Genomic DNA, 17181 nt, shown 5'->3' on the forward strand with positions numbered 1-17181 from the left:
CAGGAACACCAACTAATTCTGAAAAGTGGCAAACAGAGTTAAAGAATCATCTTGCTTCCACTACAAACTGTATGTCAGGATAATCACATAGTTGAGGAAAAATTCTTTTCAGCTAATACATACAGAAGAAATATTAGAATATCATCTTTCTGGAACTCAATAAAATAATACATATAGATGAGATTCATCAATGGCTGATAAAATTCTTAGGTTAAAAATGGGTGAAGGGTGTGTCCTTAACCTAGAGGCTAAGGGAAAAGCAAAGTAAAAATAAATAAAACAAAATAAAGGCTGAAAGGAAACTTTAAAATAGAGGAATTAGGCTGACAACACTTGAATCTCTTTTCAATCTTAAAATCACAAAAAGAGACAACCAGACATTCTCTATTTCCTAATGTATTGGTATAGGAAGTCTAAGAACTACCTATGAATTGTTTTTGCCAAAAAAAAAAAAAAAAAAAAAGAACCTAAATCTGATCACATCTCTAATTCAGCAGTGTCCCAATAGAAATACATGAGCCATAAATGTGAACCACATATGTAATTCTAAATTTCTAATAGTCATATTTTTTAAAAAGAAACAGATAAAATTAATGTTGATTATGTATTTTATTTAACTCAATATACCCAAAATACTATTTCAGCACGTAGTTAATATGAAAAAAAATAAATGAGATATTCTACAAGCTTTCTGGTAATCAAAATCCAGTGTGTATTTTACACTTCAGCACATCTTAATTCAGACCAGCCACATTTCCAGTGCTCAGTTGCCACATGTGGCTGGCGGTTACCACAGTGAACACCGCAGCTCTAGAGCTTAGCCGCCTGATAGGGAACATAAAGGACAGAATGTCATGTGAAACATCAACGTAAGGATGCGGGTGGCCCAGTCCAGACTGTGGCAAAGCTTACAGGCCAATGACCCGGTTTCCTTCAACCAATACACTGATATAGAAAAAACGAAAGCGGGAGTAAGAACTCACATAGGATTTTATTTGCATCTTGATTTGAACAAGTTAACTATAAAAAGACATTTATGGGACAATTAGATAAATTATAATACTTACTGGATAATAATTACTGCTTTAGGTATGATAATGGCATTATGGCCATATTAAAAAAATAAGAGTATCTCTTTGAGATATATAAAAAAAATTATTTTTGAGACGGAATCTTGCTCAGTCGCCCAGGCTGGAGTGTAGTGGCATGATCTTGGCTCACTGCAACCTCTGCCTCCTGGGTTCAAGAGATTCTCCTGCCTCAGCCTCCTGAGTAGCTGGGAATATAAGAGCTTACCATCATGCCCAATTAATTTTTGGTATTTTTAGTAGAGACAAGGTTTCACAATGTTGGCCAGGCTGATCTACCTCAAGTACAGGCATGAGCCACTGTGCCCAGCTGAGATATATAAAATATTTAAGGAATAAATGACATGATGACAAGGATTTTCTTTCTTTTTCTTTTTTTGAGATTGAGTCTCACTCTGTCAGTTAGGCTGGAGTACAATGGCACGATCTCAGGTCACTGCAACTTCCACCTCCCGGGTTCAAATTATTTTCCTGCCCCAGCCTCCTGAGTAGCTGGGATTACAGGCATGCGCCACCACACCTGGCTAATTTTTGCACCTTTAGTAGAGATGGAGTTTCACCATGTTGTACGATCTCATCTTAAACTCCTGCCTGCTTCGGCCTCCCAAAGTGCTGGGATTACAGGTGTGAGCCATCACGCTGGCCGGATTGTATTTAAAAAATAATCTAACCAGGGGGAGGGAAGGGGTTGGTTAGATTGTTTCATACGTTGGTAACTGTTGAGTCTGTTGAATCTGACAGGTATATGGGTATATCGGAGATCATTATACTATTTGTTCTACTTTTCTATGTTTAAAAAATTAATATAGTTTTAAAGCTTAGAGAGAAAGCTTAGCAGAGTTAACCATTCAGCAACTGCAGAAATACTTCTGTTCCTAATTGGCATGGATCGATCAGGGGAAAAGAAAGCAAGGAGAGAAGAGAAGAGTGGCCTAGAACTGTTAGTGTGTCTGGTCAGCCTCTGTCTCCAACCCTGGTATTCCATTACCATATAAGAACAGGGCAGTTGCTTTGCTGATTCCATCCCACATTCATCCACTCTGCCTGTATGTAACAGGCAAAGTCTTTCAAGAAGGATTTTTAAAGATTTTGAACTACTTACAGCCAGTAGACTCTGATTTATTTCTGCACCTTCCATCTTTGTCTGTCTGTCTGAGCCCCTTGCATCTGCTGCTCTTTCACTGCCAGCCAAGTCAATAAAAGAGATCCTAGAGAAAAGACACAGCAGGAGTGACTTCTGTGAAGCTTTATTTTTGTATCAGTCAGCATTTTGCGACCTCTGGAAGAAATTAACATTGGCCCATCCCCTGGAAAGAAAATATATTACTGAGCTGGGTATGGTGGCTCACACCTATAAACCCAGCTACGTGGAGGCTGAGGCAGAGACAGAGGCAGAGAACTGCTTGAGGCCAGGAGTTCTAGACCTGAGCAACATAGCAAGACCCCATCTCTTAAAAAATTGTAAAAGTGGCCGGGCGCGGTGGCTCAAGCCTGTAATCCCAGCACTTTGGGAGGCCGAGGCGGGTGGATCACGAGATCGAGAGATCAAGACCAACCTGGTCAACATGGTGAAACCCCGTCTCTACTAAAAATACAAAAAATTAGCTGAGCATGGTGGCGCGTGCCTATAATCCCAGCTACCCAGGAGGCTGAGGCAGGAGAGTTGCCTGAACCCAGGAGGCGGAGGTTGCGGTGAGCCGAGATTGCGCCATTGCACTCCAGCCTGGGTAACAAGAGCGAAACTCCGTCTCAAAAAAAAAAAAAAAAAAAAAAAAAAAATTGTAAAAGTTAGCTGGTAGGCTGACGGTGGCTGACACCTGTAATCTCAGCACTTTGGGAGGATAAGGCGAGAGGATCTCTTGAGCCTAGGCGTTCGAGACCAGCCTGGGCAAAACACAGAAACCCTTTCTTTACTTACACACACACACACACAATCAGCTAGGTGTGGTGGTTCACACCTATAGTCCCAGTTACTCAGGAGGATGAGGCAGGAGGACTACTTGGGCCCAGGAGTTCCAGTCTGCAGTAAACTATGATCATGCCAGTACACTCCGGCCTGGGTAACAGAGCGAAACCCTATCTTACAAACAAACATACATAACTGTCAGCTTTCCAAGAGTATCATGAGATTCTGATCTGTCAGCTGATGCTGGTACTGTCCACTCAAACACGTCTACTGGTTTTAATTATTTATGAGAAAGTATGACTAAAATTAATAAAACATTCTTCCCAAAAGGCTAAAGGCTAAATGACCACAATGCTAATCACTTAAGTGACCACTTAGGTAATTATACAGAAATTTTTGTGAACAGCATTCCAGCAAAAAAGAAGAAGAAAAAGGAAAAGAAAAGAAAAACACTCATTACTCAGAGATGAGATAGGCTCATCCATCAGTGTGGCAGAGTATTTACTAAGATAGCACCAGAGAAGCAATGAATGTATCCAATTGTCTTATGGCTTCTTTCAAGAAGAATGAATTAATCTTCTCCCCCAACCTTTTTCGGCTTGTAAGCTCTCCGAGATGCAATCCCTACTATTTCTCTGCTGAAACTGTTTTTCATGTTAGAAGCAATCAATGTCCCTTTTAATAACTTAGGGTTGACCAACAATAGGTCATTACTTCATGGTCAATCAACTGATGACACTTTAGTACAATGATTTATTTCAGGGCTAACAACTCTTACTCTGTATCCCGGCAATGAAGAACTCCATGGTGGCAGGGTAATCCTGTTGCTGAAAAAACATACTTCAAAGTCACATTAAAGGAAAGGTAGACACAGCAACTCCCTGACATCTCCAGCTCACCTGCCAAATGTCCTTTTGGCTGAATCTTTGATCTGAATTTGGATGATGGCATGGGAGCGGGAGGAGTCTGCATTAACTCCAGTGGCCCCAGTGCTGCGTTCCTTGCTGCCCTTTAAGATCACCTGAAAATAAAATCCACAGGATGACTTCCCCAAGGAATAAACAAAATCCTCTGGTTACTAAGAGTTGGCTAAGAGCAGTAGAGAGCAGACATATAATTTTGTTACTGCACTGCAGCTTTTTTCTGTCCAGGTGGAAAACTGCTCAAACACTAAATTATACCTAGTTAGTATCCAATGACAATGAAAACAATATGAAATACTAATCTTGTGGGAGAACATTCCATAGCTCAAGAGCTAATTTACTTCTTGATCTCATATACTCTTTTTAGTATCTTTGATGGATTTATCCTAACTAAAATCCCCAGGGCATAACTGGCTCCAAAGCAAGGTCTCATAAAACCCATCTATCTTAGTGACTGAGGCAAAGGACATAAATGTACATCACAGAATGACTAATCACATCCACCTGTTCTACCAAGATGCAGTTATAAAGAAGTCCAGGCCTGATGTAGAAATATGGAAATGATGAGTTACTGTGATTACTATGAGCCCATGATTTCCCTTGAGACTAATCCTCACCTACCCTAGCCTGGGAGTGAAGACTAACAGGAGTCCTCTGGCCATAATGGAATGGGGCAGGGAGGTGAAGCCTCAGGATTGGCCTGTAGCCACTGAAAACACAGTCATTTAAGAACATGCTACCCTGATTTTGGATAGGGCTATGAGTGTTAGTTACCGAGAATAAAAAAGGCAAAAAAAATTTTTTTTGAAAGAGGGTCTTGCTCTGTCACCCAGGCTGGAGTGCAGTGGTGTGATCACAGCTCTCCTGGGTTTGAGAGATATTCCTGCCTCAGTCTCCTGAGTAGCTGGGACTATAGGTGTGCAGTGCTATACCTGGCTAATTTAAAAAATTTTTTGTAGAGACATGATCTCACTGTGTTGCCCAGGGTGGTCTTGAACTCCTGAGCTCAAGCAATCCTCTTTCCTCGGCCCCTGAAGTGGTGGATTACCGGCATCAAACACTGAAGCTGGCCACAAAGAACTTTAAAAACATTATCTGGGCCAGCCATGGTGGCTCATGCCTATAATCTCAGCTACTCAGAAGGCTGAGGATTGCTTGAGCCCAGGAGGATGAGGGTGTAGTAAGCTGTGAGGCAGAGCAAGATCCTGCCTCAAAAAAAAAAAATTTTAAAAAAATTTAAAAATAAAAATTTAAAATCATATTCACCTTTAAAGTCAATAAAAGGAAAGGGAGTAGCAGTGGACAATATGTTTTTTCTTTTTTTTTTTTTTAATAAAAAAAAAAAAATAGAGACAGGGTCTCACTATGCTGCCCAGGCTGGTCTTAAAGTCCTGGGCTCAAACAATCTTTCTACCTTGGCCTCCCAAAATACTGGGACTATAGGTGTCATATATTTCAATGAAACTTTAGAATGTGGAAAGATAATGAAGGGATGGTAATTGCCAGGAATGAAGTTATAAACTAAGTAAGTAGGAAAGGGGAGAGTCAGTCTATCAGCTCGTTAGGACCCCTAAGAGGGTCTCAGACTCTGGAAGCACCAGGTACTGTTAGGATAAGGCAAAGATACACATAGTCAGTGACCAGAGCAGTAAAACCCTCGGTGAAACACTCCCCATTCATCTCTACCCTGTGCAGGAGGCAGAAGGTATAATCTCTAGAAAATGTGAACCAGAGACCAAAAAGGACTAAGAGCACCAGGCACAGTGTAGGGCAGAGTGAAATGAAAGAACTGAAAAAAGGATTATGCCTAAGCAACACACCAGCGTTCCCCAACATTAGTCCTCAGCCAGAATTCTCTGGAGAAACTCTAACTCCCAAGTCCTTCATATGTTTACATTTTGGGGACTTCCCCTGCAAAGCCAATTAACTTTCAACCTATGGTGAAGCTTAGGGATCAGCAAGCACATCTCCGATACACAAACTTTGTGACTGTTATTTTTGTAGTGCCTCACACTTAAACATGAATAGAAAGCCAAAGCCACCAGTATGAACACCAAACCAAAAGAGTGAACAGACAAAGCACTTGGAAATTTAAAATTATTGATAAAGTGAAAATTTTACTTAAAAGGTAGTAAGATTTAGGCTGGGAATGGTGGCTCATGCCTATGATCCCAACGCTTTGGGAGGCTGAGGCAGGAGATTACTTGAGCCCAAGAGTTCAAGACCAGCCTGGGCAAAGAGTGAGATCCCCATCTCTACAAAAATTAGCTGGGCACTGTGGTGTACACCTGTAGTCCCAGGCAGGAGGCTGAGGCAGCCTAGAGGACAAAAATCCCATCTTTTAAAAAATAATCACCTACTATCAGGTTATTAGGTTCAGGGGGAAAAAATTAATAAATTAAATAAAATAAAAGGTTGTAAGATTTAGTGTTTTTTTTTTTTTTTTGAAGTTTTAAGTTAAGGATATGTCCCAGAAAATAAAACAAACACAATCTGCACTCCTATGCAACACTGTTCACAATAGCCAAGATTTGGAAGTAACCTAAGTGTCCATCAACAGATGAATGGATACAGAAAATGTGCTTATACACATGGAGTACCATTCAGCCATAAAAAAGAACGAAATCCTGTCATTTGTAACAACATGAATGGAACTGGAGATCATTATGTTAAGGGAAATAAGCCAGGGGCAGAAAGACAAACATCACATGTTCTCACTTATGTGTGGCATCTAAAAATCAAAGCAATTGAACTCATAGACATAGATAGAAGGATGGTTACCACAGAGGCTGGGAAGGGCAGTGGGGGGCTGGTGGTTAATAGGTATAAAAAAATAGAAAGAATGAATTAAGAGCTACTATTTGATGTGAGAACAGGGTAATTATAGTCAACAATATTTTACTGGCTGGGTGTAGTGACAAAATGCCTGTAATCCCAGCACTTTGGGAGGCTGAGGTGGGTGGATCACCTGAGGTCAGGAGTTCCAGACCAACCTGGCCAACATGGTGAAACTCTAGCTCTACTAAAAATACAAAAATTAGCCAGGCGTGGTGGCGTGCACTTGTAGTCCCAGCTGAGGCATGAGAATTGCTTAAACCCAGGAGGCAGAGGTTGCAGTGAACCAAAATCACACCACTGCACTCTAGCCTAGGCAGCAAAGCAAGACTCTGTCACAACAACAACAAAAAAAAACAGTATTATTTGAGGCCAGGCACAGTGGCTTATGCCTATAATTGCAGCACTTTGGAAGGCCAAGGTGAAAATTACTTGAGCCCAAGAGTTGAAGACGAGCTTGGGCAACATAGCAAGACCTCATCTCTACAAATTTAAAAAAAAAATTTTTTTTAATAGAATCCTCACAACAGCCTAATGTTAGGTGAATATGAAGAGTATCTCCTAACAACCTCTGAGTTTGTTCAGCATCTCCAGTTGAGGTACAGACTCAGGTTGATTTGTTCACAGTCAAACAGCTGTTGTGTGGCAGAGCCAAATTCCACATCCAGTATATTTGACTCCAAAGTCCATGTGGTTTTCACTACTCTGTGGGGCACATATAATAAATTAAGTTATTTTGCAGTGAATTAAGAATAAGAGCTGGGTGCGGTGGCTCATGCCTGTAATTCCAGCACTTTGGGAGGCCCAGGTGGGTGGATCACTTGAGGTCAGGAGTTTGAGACCAACCTGGCCAACATGGTGGTACCCTGTCTCTACTAAAAATACCAAAGTTAGCCAGGTGTGGTGGTGCATGCCTGTAATCCCAGCTACTTGGGAGGTTGAGGGAGGAGAATCATTTGAACCCAGGAAGCAGAGGTTACAGTGACTGGAGATTGTGCCATTACACTCCAGTCTGTGAGACAAGAGAGGAACTCCATCTCGAAGAAGAAAGAAGAAAGAAAGAAGAAAGCAGAAAGAAGAAAGAAAGAAAGAAAGAAAGGAAAGAAGGAATAAGGAGGAGGAGGAAGAGGAGGAAGGGGAGGAAGGGGAGGAAGGGGAGGAGGGGGGAGAAAGGGGAGGAGGGGGGAGAAAGGGGAGGAGGGGGAGGAGGAGGAGAAAGTCTTATTTCATTTTTTTTCTAATATCTCACAATTTTAATTTAAATCATATCGAACATGGTCACAGTTTCCAAATTAAGAATCCAAAAGTTGACAGAGCCAAACTTCAACAATAAGACATAAAGTATCTCAACAAGTAGTAGCAGTTGCTTTTTAGAAATTTAATTAAATAAAAATAGCTTTCCCATGATCTAAGCAATATATGTTTCTAAAAATTAACTGTATGTGAGATGTAAAATCAAAATTCAAAATCATATTTAAATGCACCCATTTTGTAAAAAGTTGGCTAAAAATTTAAAGAGACAACATGATGAATCTTTTTGTAAAGAGAAGAATCTGCTAATTTATAAAGCTAGATCATCAACTATATGGATACCACCTTTACACTAATGAAATCGTAGGAGTTACAGTGGTAATCCTGTATCCTAGATATGGCAAGTACTGAGAAAAAAGCACTGCTAACTAAGCTCAGATGCTGGGTAAGACACTTAAGGTCAGGACTGTGACTGAACCACCTAGTTTAAATGCACTTCCTGGCCCTGGCATCCCCTTCTCCCTTTCACATCATGCTTACACAGGGTGGGGTGCAATGCTGATGGATCATCATAGATTGGGATTGTTCTTTTTTCAAACTTCTTTTTTTCTGTTATTAGAAAAGACAAACTTACTGTGGAAAACTTGGAAATTATAGGAAAAGGATGAAGAAGAACATATATATCTCCCATAATCCCAGAGATTATAAAATTCTGGTATATTTCCTTTTAAGAGTTTTGGTTTCCCATGGCTCTTTTGCTTTTTAAAATTCTGTCATTTACAAATCCCATGAGGAGACAGGGAAGGTCTCAAACCTTTACATTTGTATAAGCAATATGTCTGACTGATAAGAAAAGGAACACAGAAGCTAAGTGATTTATACAAGGTCACATAGGTAGAATATGATCAGGTCAGGAATAGAAGCCAGGTATCCTCTTCTACATGCGAGTAAGCATGTTACTAATGATGCTGATCCACTGAGACCTAGTGAGAATTCAGAGAGGCCTCAAGGCCATACTTCGAAAGGAAATGTGGATACTGACAGGAAATACAAAGGGTGGCCCTGTGTTTTTTTCCTCAAGAATGTCAAGACTGGCTTTTGAGATTGTGTTACAGAGTTTTGAACTTGGTTTTTCACTGCATCTTGTACACCATAATATACTGGGTATCTCTGAGTGCATCTCAGAGACCTAACATGTTGAGATGCTCTTTTCTGGTTAAAAATATATATTAAAAAAAAAAAAATATATATATATATATATATTTTTTTTTTTTTTTTTTTTTTTGAGACGGAGTTTTGCTTTTGTTACCCAGGCTGGAGTGCAATGGCGCGATCTCGGCTCACCACAACCTCCGCCTCCTGGGTTCAGGCAATTCTCCTGCCTCAGCCTCCTGAGTAGCTGGGATTACAGGCACGCACCACCATGCCCAGCTAATTTTTTGTATTTTTAGTAGAGACGGGGTTTCACCATGTTGGCCTGGATGGTCTCGATCTCCTGACCTCGTGATCCACCCATCTCGGCCTCCCAAAGTGCTGGGATTACAGGCGTGAGCCACCGCGCCCGGCCTCCTGGTTAAATATATTTTAGAGAAGGCATGAGGAATTTCTGTCCCTTGGTCCAGGTTTTTCCAGTAACAGCCTGCTATAGTCATGCCTTCCAGAAACTATGTAATAATGCACCTGAGCTATGAGGAGTAAAAATGAGGCAGTCTGTGAATATCAAAGTCATCACATTTTTGTAAATGACATACAACCAAAGTATAGCAGTTAAAAGGGTAAAATCTGATGTCAGATTGTCAGGGTTCATATGCCAGCTTTACCATACGGTTGTGCAGACTTCTGCAAGTCACTTAACTTTTTTTTTTTTTTTTTTGAGACGGAGTTTCACTCGTTACCCAGGCTGGAGTGCAACGGTGCAATCTCGGCTTACCGCAACCTCTGCCTCCTGGCTTCAGGCAATTCTCCTGTCTCAGCCTCCTGAGTAGCTGGGATTACAGGCACGAGCCACCATGCCCAGCTAATTTTTTTTGTATTTTTAGTAGAGACGGGGTTTCACCATGTTGGCCAGGACGGTCTCGATCTCCTGACCTCGTGATCTACCCGCCTCGGCCTCCCAAAGTGCTGGGATCACAGGCTTGAGCCACCACGCCCGGCTAAGTCACTTAACTTTTAAGGGTCTCAGTTTCTTATCTATAAAATGAGAATTACAGCTGGGTGTGGTAGCTCACACCTGTACTCCTAATACTTTGGGAGGCTGAGAGAGGCAAATCACCTGAGGTCAGGAGTTTGAGACCAGCCTTGCCAACATGGTGAAACTCTGTGTCTATTAAAAATACAAAAATTAGCCAGGCGTGGCGGCCTGTACCTATAATCCCAGCTACTTGAGAGGCTGAGGCAAGACAATCACTTGAACCCGGGAGGTGGAGACTGTAGTGAGCCGAGATAGTGCCGCTGCATTCCAGCCTAGGCTAGATAATTGTCTCAAAAATAAAATAGGAATTACATAGGTTATTAGGACTAAGAAAGATAATACATAACTAAAGCACTTACTACCACAACTGGCACATTGTAAGTTCTCAATAAACATTAATTTTTAAAAAGATACCAAAGAGGCCAGGCCCTGTAGCTCACGCCTGTAATCCCAGCACTTTGGGAGGCCGAGGCAAGATAAATCACCTGAGGTCGGGAGTTAGAGACCAGCCTGGCCAACATGGTAAAACCCCGTCTGTACTGAAAATACAAACATTAGCCAGGCATGGGAGCCAGCACCTGTAATCCCAGCTACTCAGGAGGCTGAGGCAGAAGAATTGCTTGAACCTGGGAGGCAGAGGTTTGCAGTGAGTCAAGATCACGCCACTGCACTCCAGCCTGGGCAACAGAGTGAAACTCCATCTCAAAAACAAAACAAAAAGATATGGAAGAACTAACATCTTTGTATAAACTTCTAAAACTTAAACTATTTTTTTTTTTTTTTTTTTTTTTTGAGACGGAGTTTCGCTCTTGTTACCCAGGCTGGAGTGCAATGGTGCGATCTCGGCTCACCGCAACCTCCGCCTCCTGGGTTCAGGCAATTCTCCTGCCTCAGCCTCCTGAGTAGCTGGGATTACAGGCACGTGCCACCATGCCCAGCTAATTTTTTGTATTTTTAGTAGAGACGGGGTTTCAACATGTTGACCAGGATGGTCTTGATCTCTCGACCTTGTGATCCACCCACCTCGGCCTCCCAAAGTGCTGGGATTACAGGCTTGAGCCACCGCGCCCGGCCTAAACTATTTTTTTTTCATAAATGTAAAACAATCAGAGTTTCATGGAAAAGTATAGATTTGAAGATCAACATGAAATACCATAGGCTCCCCAATGCAAACCAAAAAAAAAAAAAAAAAAAAAAGAGGAAGGAAGGAAGCAGATAAGAGAAAAACAGAAAGAGAGAATCTATTTGGGGGAAATGCAAGTCTAGGAGGTGAGCAAAATTAATGCAATCACCTTTAAAACTACTAGGCCCCCTTTTCGTCTGCCTCCTTTCCTAACCAAACTCTGTTGCGCAAGTTTCTAAATCTAGGTTCTCTAGAGATAACATGTTATGCAAATAGTAAAATGGGAATCCGCTACAATAGGAAGTAATGAAAACTGGGCGTGGTGTGGTGGCTAATGCCTGTAATCCCAGCACTTTGGGAAGCTGAGGTAGAGGATCACTTCAGCCCAGGAACTTCAAGAACAACCTGGGCAACATCTACAAAAAATTAAAAAAAAAATTAAGTCAGGTGTGGTAGTGCACATCTGTGGTCCTAGCTACTCAGAAGGCTGACGTGGCAGAATTGCTTGAGCCCAGGAGGTTGAGGCTGAAGTGAACTGTGATTGTACTACTGCACTCCTGCCTAGGTGTCAGAGTGAGACTCTTGTCTCAAAAAAAAAAAAAAAAAAAAGAAAAACCCAAAAATATGGTGGTGCCAGAAAACATCATTCAGGGACTTAATAATACATGTGGAAGGCTGTGCGTGGTAGCTCATGCCTGTAATCCCAGCACTTTGGGAGGCTGAGTCGGGCGGATCACAAGGTTACGAATTCAAGACCAGCCTGGCCAACATGGTGACACTCCGTCTCTACTAAAAATACAAAAATTAGCTGGGTGTGATGGCAGGCACCTGTACTCCCAGCTACTTGGGAGACTGAGGCAGGAGAATCATTTGAACTGGGGAGGCAGAAGTTGCCATGGGCTGAGATTGCGCTACTGCACTCCAGCCTGGCGACAGAGCAAGACTCCGTTTCCAAAAAAAAAAAAGAGTAATACATGTGGAAAACTGAGCCAGCATCATGCTATATATTTTATATATGTTATCTCATTTCCTTCTCCCCATCATCCAAACCAATCATCTATCATTATTTACATGTTTCAGGCTCAGAAAGATAAAGGATATGCTCAAGGATACATGGCACTATACAGCCAAGGCAATGATAAAACATGAAACGAGTTTATCAAAATTCCTGGGAAGGCATACTTCTGACTATATAAAATGGGTATAGGAATGACTTAAAAACTGTGAATCTTTAAAACTGAAAAAATGCCATTAACTGTCTAACAAAATGTCAATTCCAAATCTGGGAAATGTGATGAGGCAATGAGTCCTCTATAAAGGCAGGATGAAGTTCTGGTGCCTGCATTGGCAAAACCAGGTAATCAAACACACTTGGAAGGAGAAATGTCCTGTAGGACAATCCCATGAGAATAATGAAGCTACCAGTTGTGCAGGCAGGTCATGCCTGAGTAATCCCGAGGGTGATCTGAGAGGGTAACACTTAAAGATGACACTTGAGGGTGATACCTGAGCAAACACACGGGTGATACCTGAGTGAGTATGAACAGTGACACCTGAGAGTGAAATGTGACACCTGAGTTAGTAAGTGCTGTTGTTTCTTGAGTCAATAAATGTTTATAAGGATAACTGTGTCAGGTATCCATAAATTATATAAACTTTCCACCTTGATCTCAGGTGGCTTCTTCCTTGTACAATACCATATGTACTGCAGACTGAGGGTATCAATGGCGATAATATATTGACTAACAAGAAACTTTTTTCTGCTTTTCTTAGGAACCATACTTTAGAATAGAACAGTGCCATAAACTCTTCCAGGATGGAGGGGTTGACTCAACACCAGACTGCCAGCAGTTATGGCCTAAAGGCAAGGAAAACAGTCTTCTTCCTAGTGTTTGCTTCTTTCCCCTTTAATTGGTCTAATCTTTGGTGACAAAGGAATCCTGAGGACCAGACTCACCTGATGTTCCTGGACAAATGAGGGAATGACTGGAGGTAGGGGCAAGAGGACCACAGGGAACAGAGTTTGAGAAACAATTTCCTCCAGACTCCACAGTGGAGGAAGCTCTGGGGAGAATGGTCACAGCCCGAGAGGAGCCCTTCAGCATGTCCCACACACTTTTGTTCTGTGCCTACCTTTGCAATCACTAGAAAGAGGCTCTTAGGTGACCCTCTAAAACAGACACATGTGGGCACTATACTCAGATTTTGGATCCCAGGACCCATGAATCTAATAACAGTGAAGTCTCATCCTTTAAGCAAAATTTACCTACAGTATTTGTCTCAGGAAAAAGAAACTTAGAAAAAGATACATACTAACGATGGGCCATCATGCTACTGCACACACTCAAGTTCCAAGTCTTAATTTTTAAAAAGCAACAACAAAAATTCCCACAAACCCTGTTATTTGAAGATTAAATAGTCCTTTAAACACCCAATTTTAAGGAAATGGTAACAGAATAGTGTCATCAATGTATTAATTCATTCAGTGAGTGTGTTTTCTCATAATTTTTTTTTTAGACTGAATCTTGCTCTGTTGCCCAGGCTGGAGTGCAATACCACAATATCTGCTCACTGCAACCTGTACCTCCTGGGTTCAAGCAATTCTTCTGCCTCAGCCTCCCTAGTAGCTGGGATTACAGGCATCCACCACCACACCCGGCTAATTTTTGTATTTTTACTAGAGACAGGGTTTCACCATGTTGGCCAGGCTGGTTTCAAACTCCTGATCTCAAATGATCTGCTTGCCTTGGCCTCCCAAAGTGCTGGAATTACAGGTGTGAGCCACCACACCTGGCTCAGTTTTTTTAAAGTATATAAGTCAGACCAGCCTGGCTGACATGGTGAAACCCTGTCTCTACTAAAAATACAAAAAATTAGTCAGCCATGGTGGCGGGCGCCTATAATCCCAGCTATGCAGGAGGCTGAGGTAGGAGAATCACTTGAACCCTCGAGGCAGAGGTGGCAGTGAGCCGAGATTGCACCATTGTACTCCAGAGACAGAGTGAGACTCCATCTCAAAAAAAAAAAAAAGAAATGAAAGAAAGAAAAAAAAAAAGAAAAGCACAACTGGCCTGGTAGCATCTTTCTAATCTATTAGGTTCTCCCACATACCCTACCTCCCACTAACTATGGCATTGTGCCATCAACCCTATAGAGAAACAAGCTATCCACTCAGAAAAGGATTCACATTTTACAGATGTGGTGTGCTTGTCATTGCCCTTTGCCTAAATATAAGTTCACTGTATTTGCTTAGTAGCAATATGAATTTGTCCCATATACTTACACTGCTGTAGTGGAGTAATAAAGAAGGATGAATGAATTACCTCTAAGAGGAGCTCCACACTATCCACCTGAAGTTCTTGTAGTCCCACTATCTGTACCATGTGCTTGCTATCTTCTCTTGCGAAGAGTCTGCAGATGCAAGAACGTGGTTAGTATGATGGTGCTACTCTAACAGATTTTGTCCTTGCCTCCCCAGAAACCATTCCACCATTCCTCTATTAAGCAGCAGTTTTCTGTCTGAGTGGGATGGATGCTTCTCTTCCCTGCAATCCCACCCTCCTGACCTTAGCCCCATGATTCAGGGGTGATTGTTGATTGTTACAAAACAAATCAACATCTCTGGCTATAATTAAAAGAATGAGCACATAATCTAAACCTATGCCAATCAGTGGATGATGTATTCCTGGCTACATTGTGATTTGTTCAGAAGTGGACATGGCATCTCTGCTGGTCCAATCAAAATAAAGTCCTGGTCTCTGGTTGTTAGATGCCTGGTGATGTGATGCTCTCCTTTTGTCCCTGGATGTGAAAGCATATGGACCTCTGGCCCTGGGAGCAGTGGAAACCATTTTGTATCTTCTAAGAGAATTGGTTTCAGGATGAAACTAGTAACACAGAAGACAAAATGAAGACATGCAAATAAACTGGGTCCTTATTGCATCCCTGAGCTTCTGGAGTAAACCAATGCTAAAGCCTGAATGTCCTCTAAGCTTTTCAAATATTTGAGCCAATGATTTCCCTAAATGCATAAGCTAGTATACATGGGGTTTTCTTTTATTTTAAATGTAAAGAGTCCTGATACATCTTACAAGGGAGCAAGGAAGAGCTGGGCCGCATCTGAATGCCTTAGGCCTGCATTTAAGGTAATAAATGGTTATGGTCTACCATCATCATTAAACCAGATCTACTGAGAGGCATGTTGAATCTATCAAAGACTCTAAGATTATTTTCCCCCTTAATAAGATACTGATTAGGGGGCTAAGAATAAAATTCCACTTCATAATTTAAAATATAAGAATGATTTTCTCAAATATAATTTTTTTCTCAGTCTATACTTCATCCCAATTTTCCAGAAGAACTGGAGGGAAACAGCCTCACCAATGCTTACAATCTCTCTGAAAACAAACCTATTAGGCTTCTGGAGTAAAAGAATCTGGCTGTTGGGTGCAGTGCTGTGTGCCTGTAGTCCCAGCTATACAGGAGGCTGAGGCAGGAGGACTGCTTGAGCTCATGAGTTTGAGGCTATAGTATGCTGTGATAATGCCTGTGAATAGTCACTATGTTATAGCCTGTGTAACGTAGCAAAAGCCCATCTCTGTTTAAGAAGAAAAAAAAAAAGGAAAATCTAACTTTTAGAGCCCTGCTGTCATTCCTGAACATATTTACCAGGCCTTAATCTCTGAGCTCACCCCTGAAAGATTCCTCATGGACAGCCTAAAACGTACTTCAATCTTTATGCAAGGGTATAAAAACAATTTATCCTGTACTTACAGGAATTAAAGTTCCTTAAGCTTTATTTTCCAGTTTAAGAGGCAGACTGAAAATACATACTTTTGTCCACCCTTGTCAAAGCCCCACTATTATAGAAAATGTATCTTATTTAAAAATTGGTCAGGCACAGTGGCTCAAACCTGTAATCCTAATGCTTTGGGAGGCCTACACAAGAGAATTGTTTGAGCCCAGGACCTCAAGAACAGCATGGATAATGTAGGAAGATTCTGTCTCTACAAAAAAATAAAAATTATCAGGTCATGGTAGCAGGTGCCTGTAGTTTCAGTTATCTGGAAGCTGAGGTGGGAGGATCACTTCAGCCCAGAAGGATGAAGCTGCAGTGAGCTGTGGTGGCACCACTGTACTCTAGCCTGGGCAACAGAGCAATACCTTGCCTCAGAAAAAGAAAAAAAAAAATCGACAGCATAAAGCATAACAGCATAAACAGGAAAGGATGCCATCAATGGACCAGAACATTTCAGAAGCCCCAGAAAGGTAGGAAATAAAGAGATTATATTAGCCAATTAAGTGGAGATGCATATATATATATATCTCCCCACAGGCCATGACACTTGTAGAGTAAGCATGGGTCTTCCCTAGTGAGTCTCAGAGAAGTGTCAAACCCAGGAGTTAATATATGCCTATCCCCTGCTACAACTGAGGAATGCAAATATACAGGGCAATAATCTAAGCAATTCGTTAAAGAAATGCATTCAGAAAGAGCTGGATATCCTAACCTCCCTTCACCCAAACAATACACACATATACACACACACACACACACACACACATATGCACGCATGCACACATGCACACATACAGAGAGTGAGAGAGAGAGAGCCAGCGAGCGAGCACAATGGCTTTTCTTCTCACAATGGCTTTTATTCTATGGCAATTGTTCTTTAAGGGAAGTGGGCATTCTGACTGGAAAGGCCTCCTAATGAGGGCTTTGGAGTTTGATGGAGCAGCTGTGATTGAGCTAATTCCAGACATCAACACCAAGAAGGTAAAAAAGAAAGGTGACGCTTCCTTAAGCATCCCCAGAGTAGCACCCTCTTTTTTTTTTTGAGACAGAGTCTCACTCTGCTGCT

The 17181-nt window shown here is 41.6% G+C and overlaps 1 protein-coding gene across 4 annotated transcripts in view; it reads right to left on the reverse strand.

Moving 5' to 3' along the window:
- Positions 1–17181, reverse strand: part of KIF24 (kinesin family member 24) — an 80370-nt gene that overhangs the window by 23189 nt on the left and 40000 nt on the right. For 3 of the 4 annotated variants that reach the window (XM_003943845.4, XM_074394985.1, XM_074394984.1), the window contains 3 exons: positions 14641–14728; positions 3894–4015; positions 2191–2296 (listed from right to left, as the gene is read on the reverse strand). In XM_003943845.4, the coding sequence (XP_003943894.1) occupies positions 2191–2296; positions 3894–4015; positions 14641–14728 (316 nt within the window). The remainder of the gene's footprint in view (positions 1–2190; positions 2297–3893; positions 4016–14640; positions 14729–17181) is intronic. The other variant, XM_074394983.1, reaches the window with a different exon arrangement.

The sequence above is a fragment of the Saimiri boliviensis genome, chromosome 2 (genome assembly GCF_048565385.1).
Source record: "Saimiri boliviensis isolate mSaiBol1 chromosome 2, mSaiBol1.pri, whole genome shotgun sequence".
NCBI classification, from domain to species: domain Eukaryota; kingdom Metazoa; phylum Chordata; class Mammalia; order Primates; family Cebidae; genus Saimiri; species Saimiri boliviensis.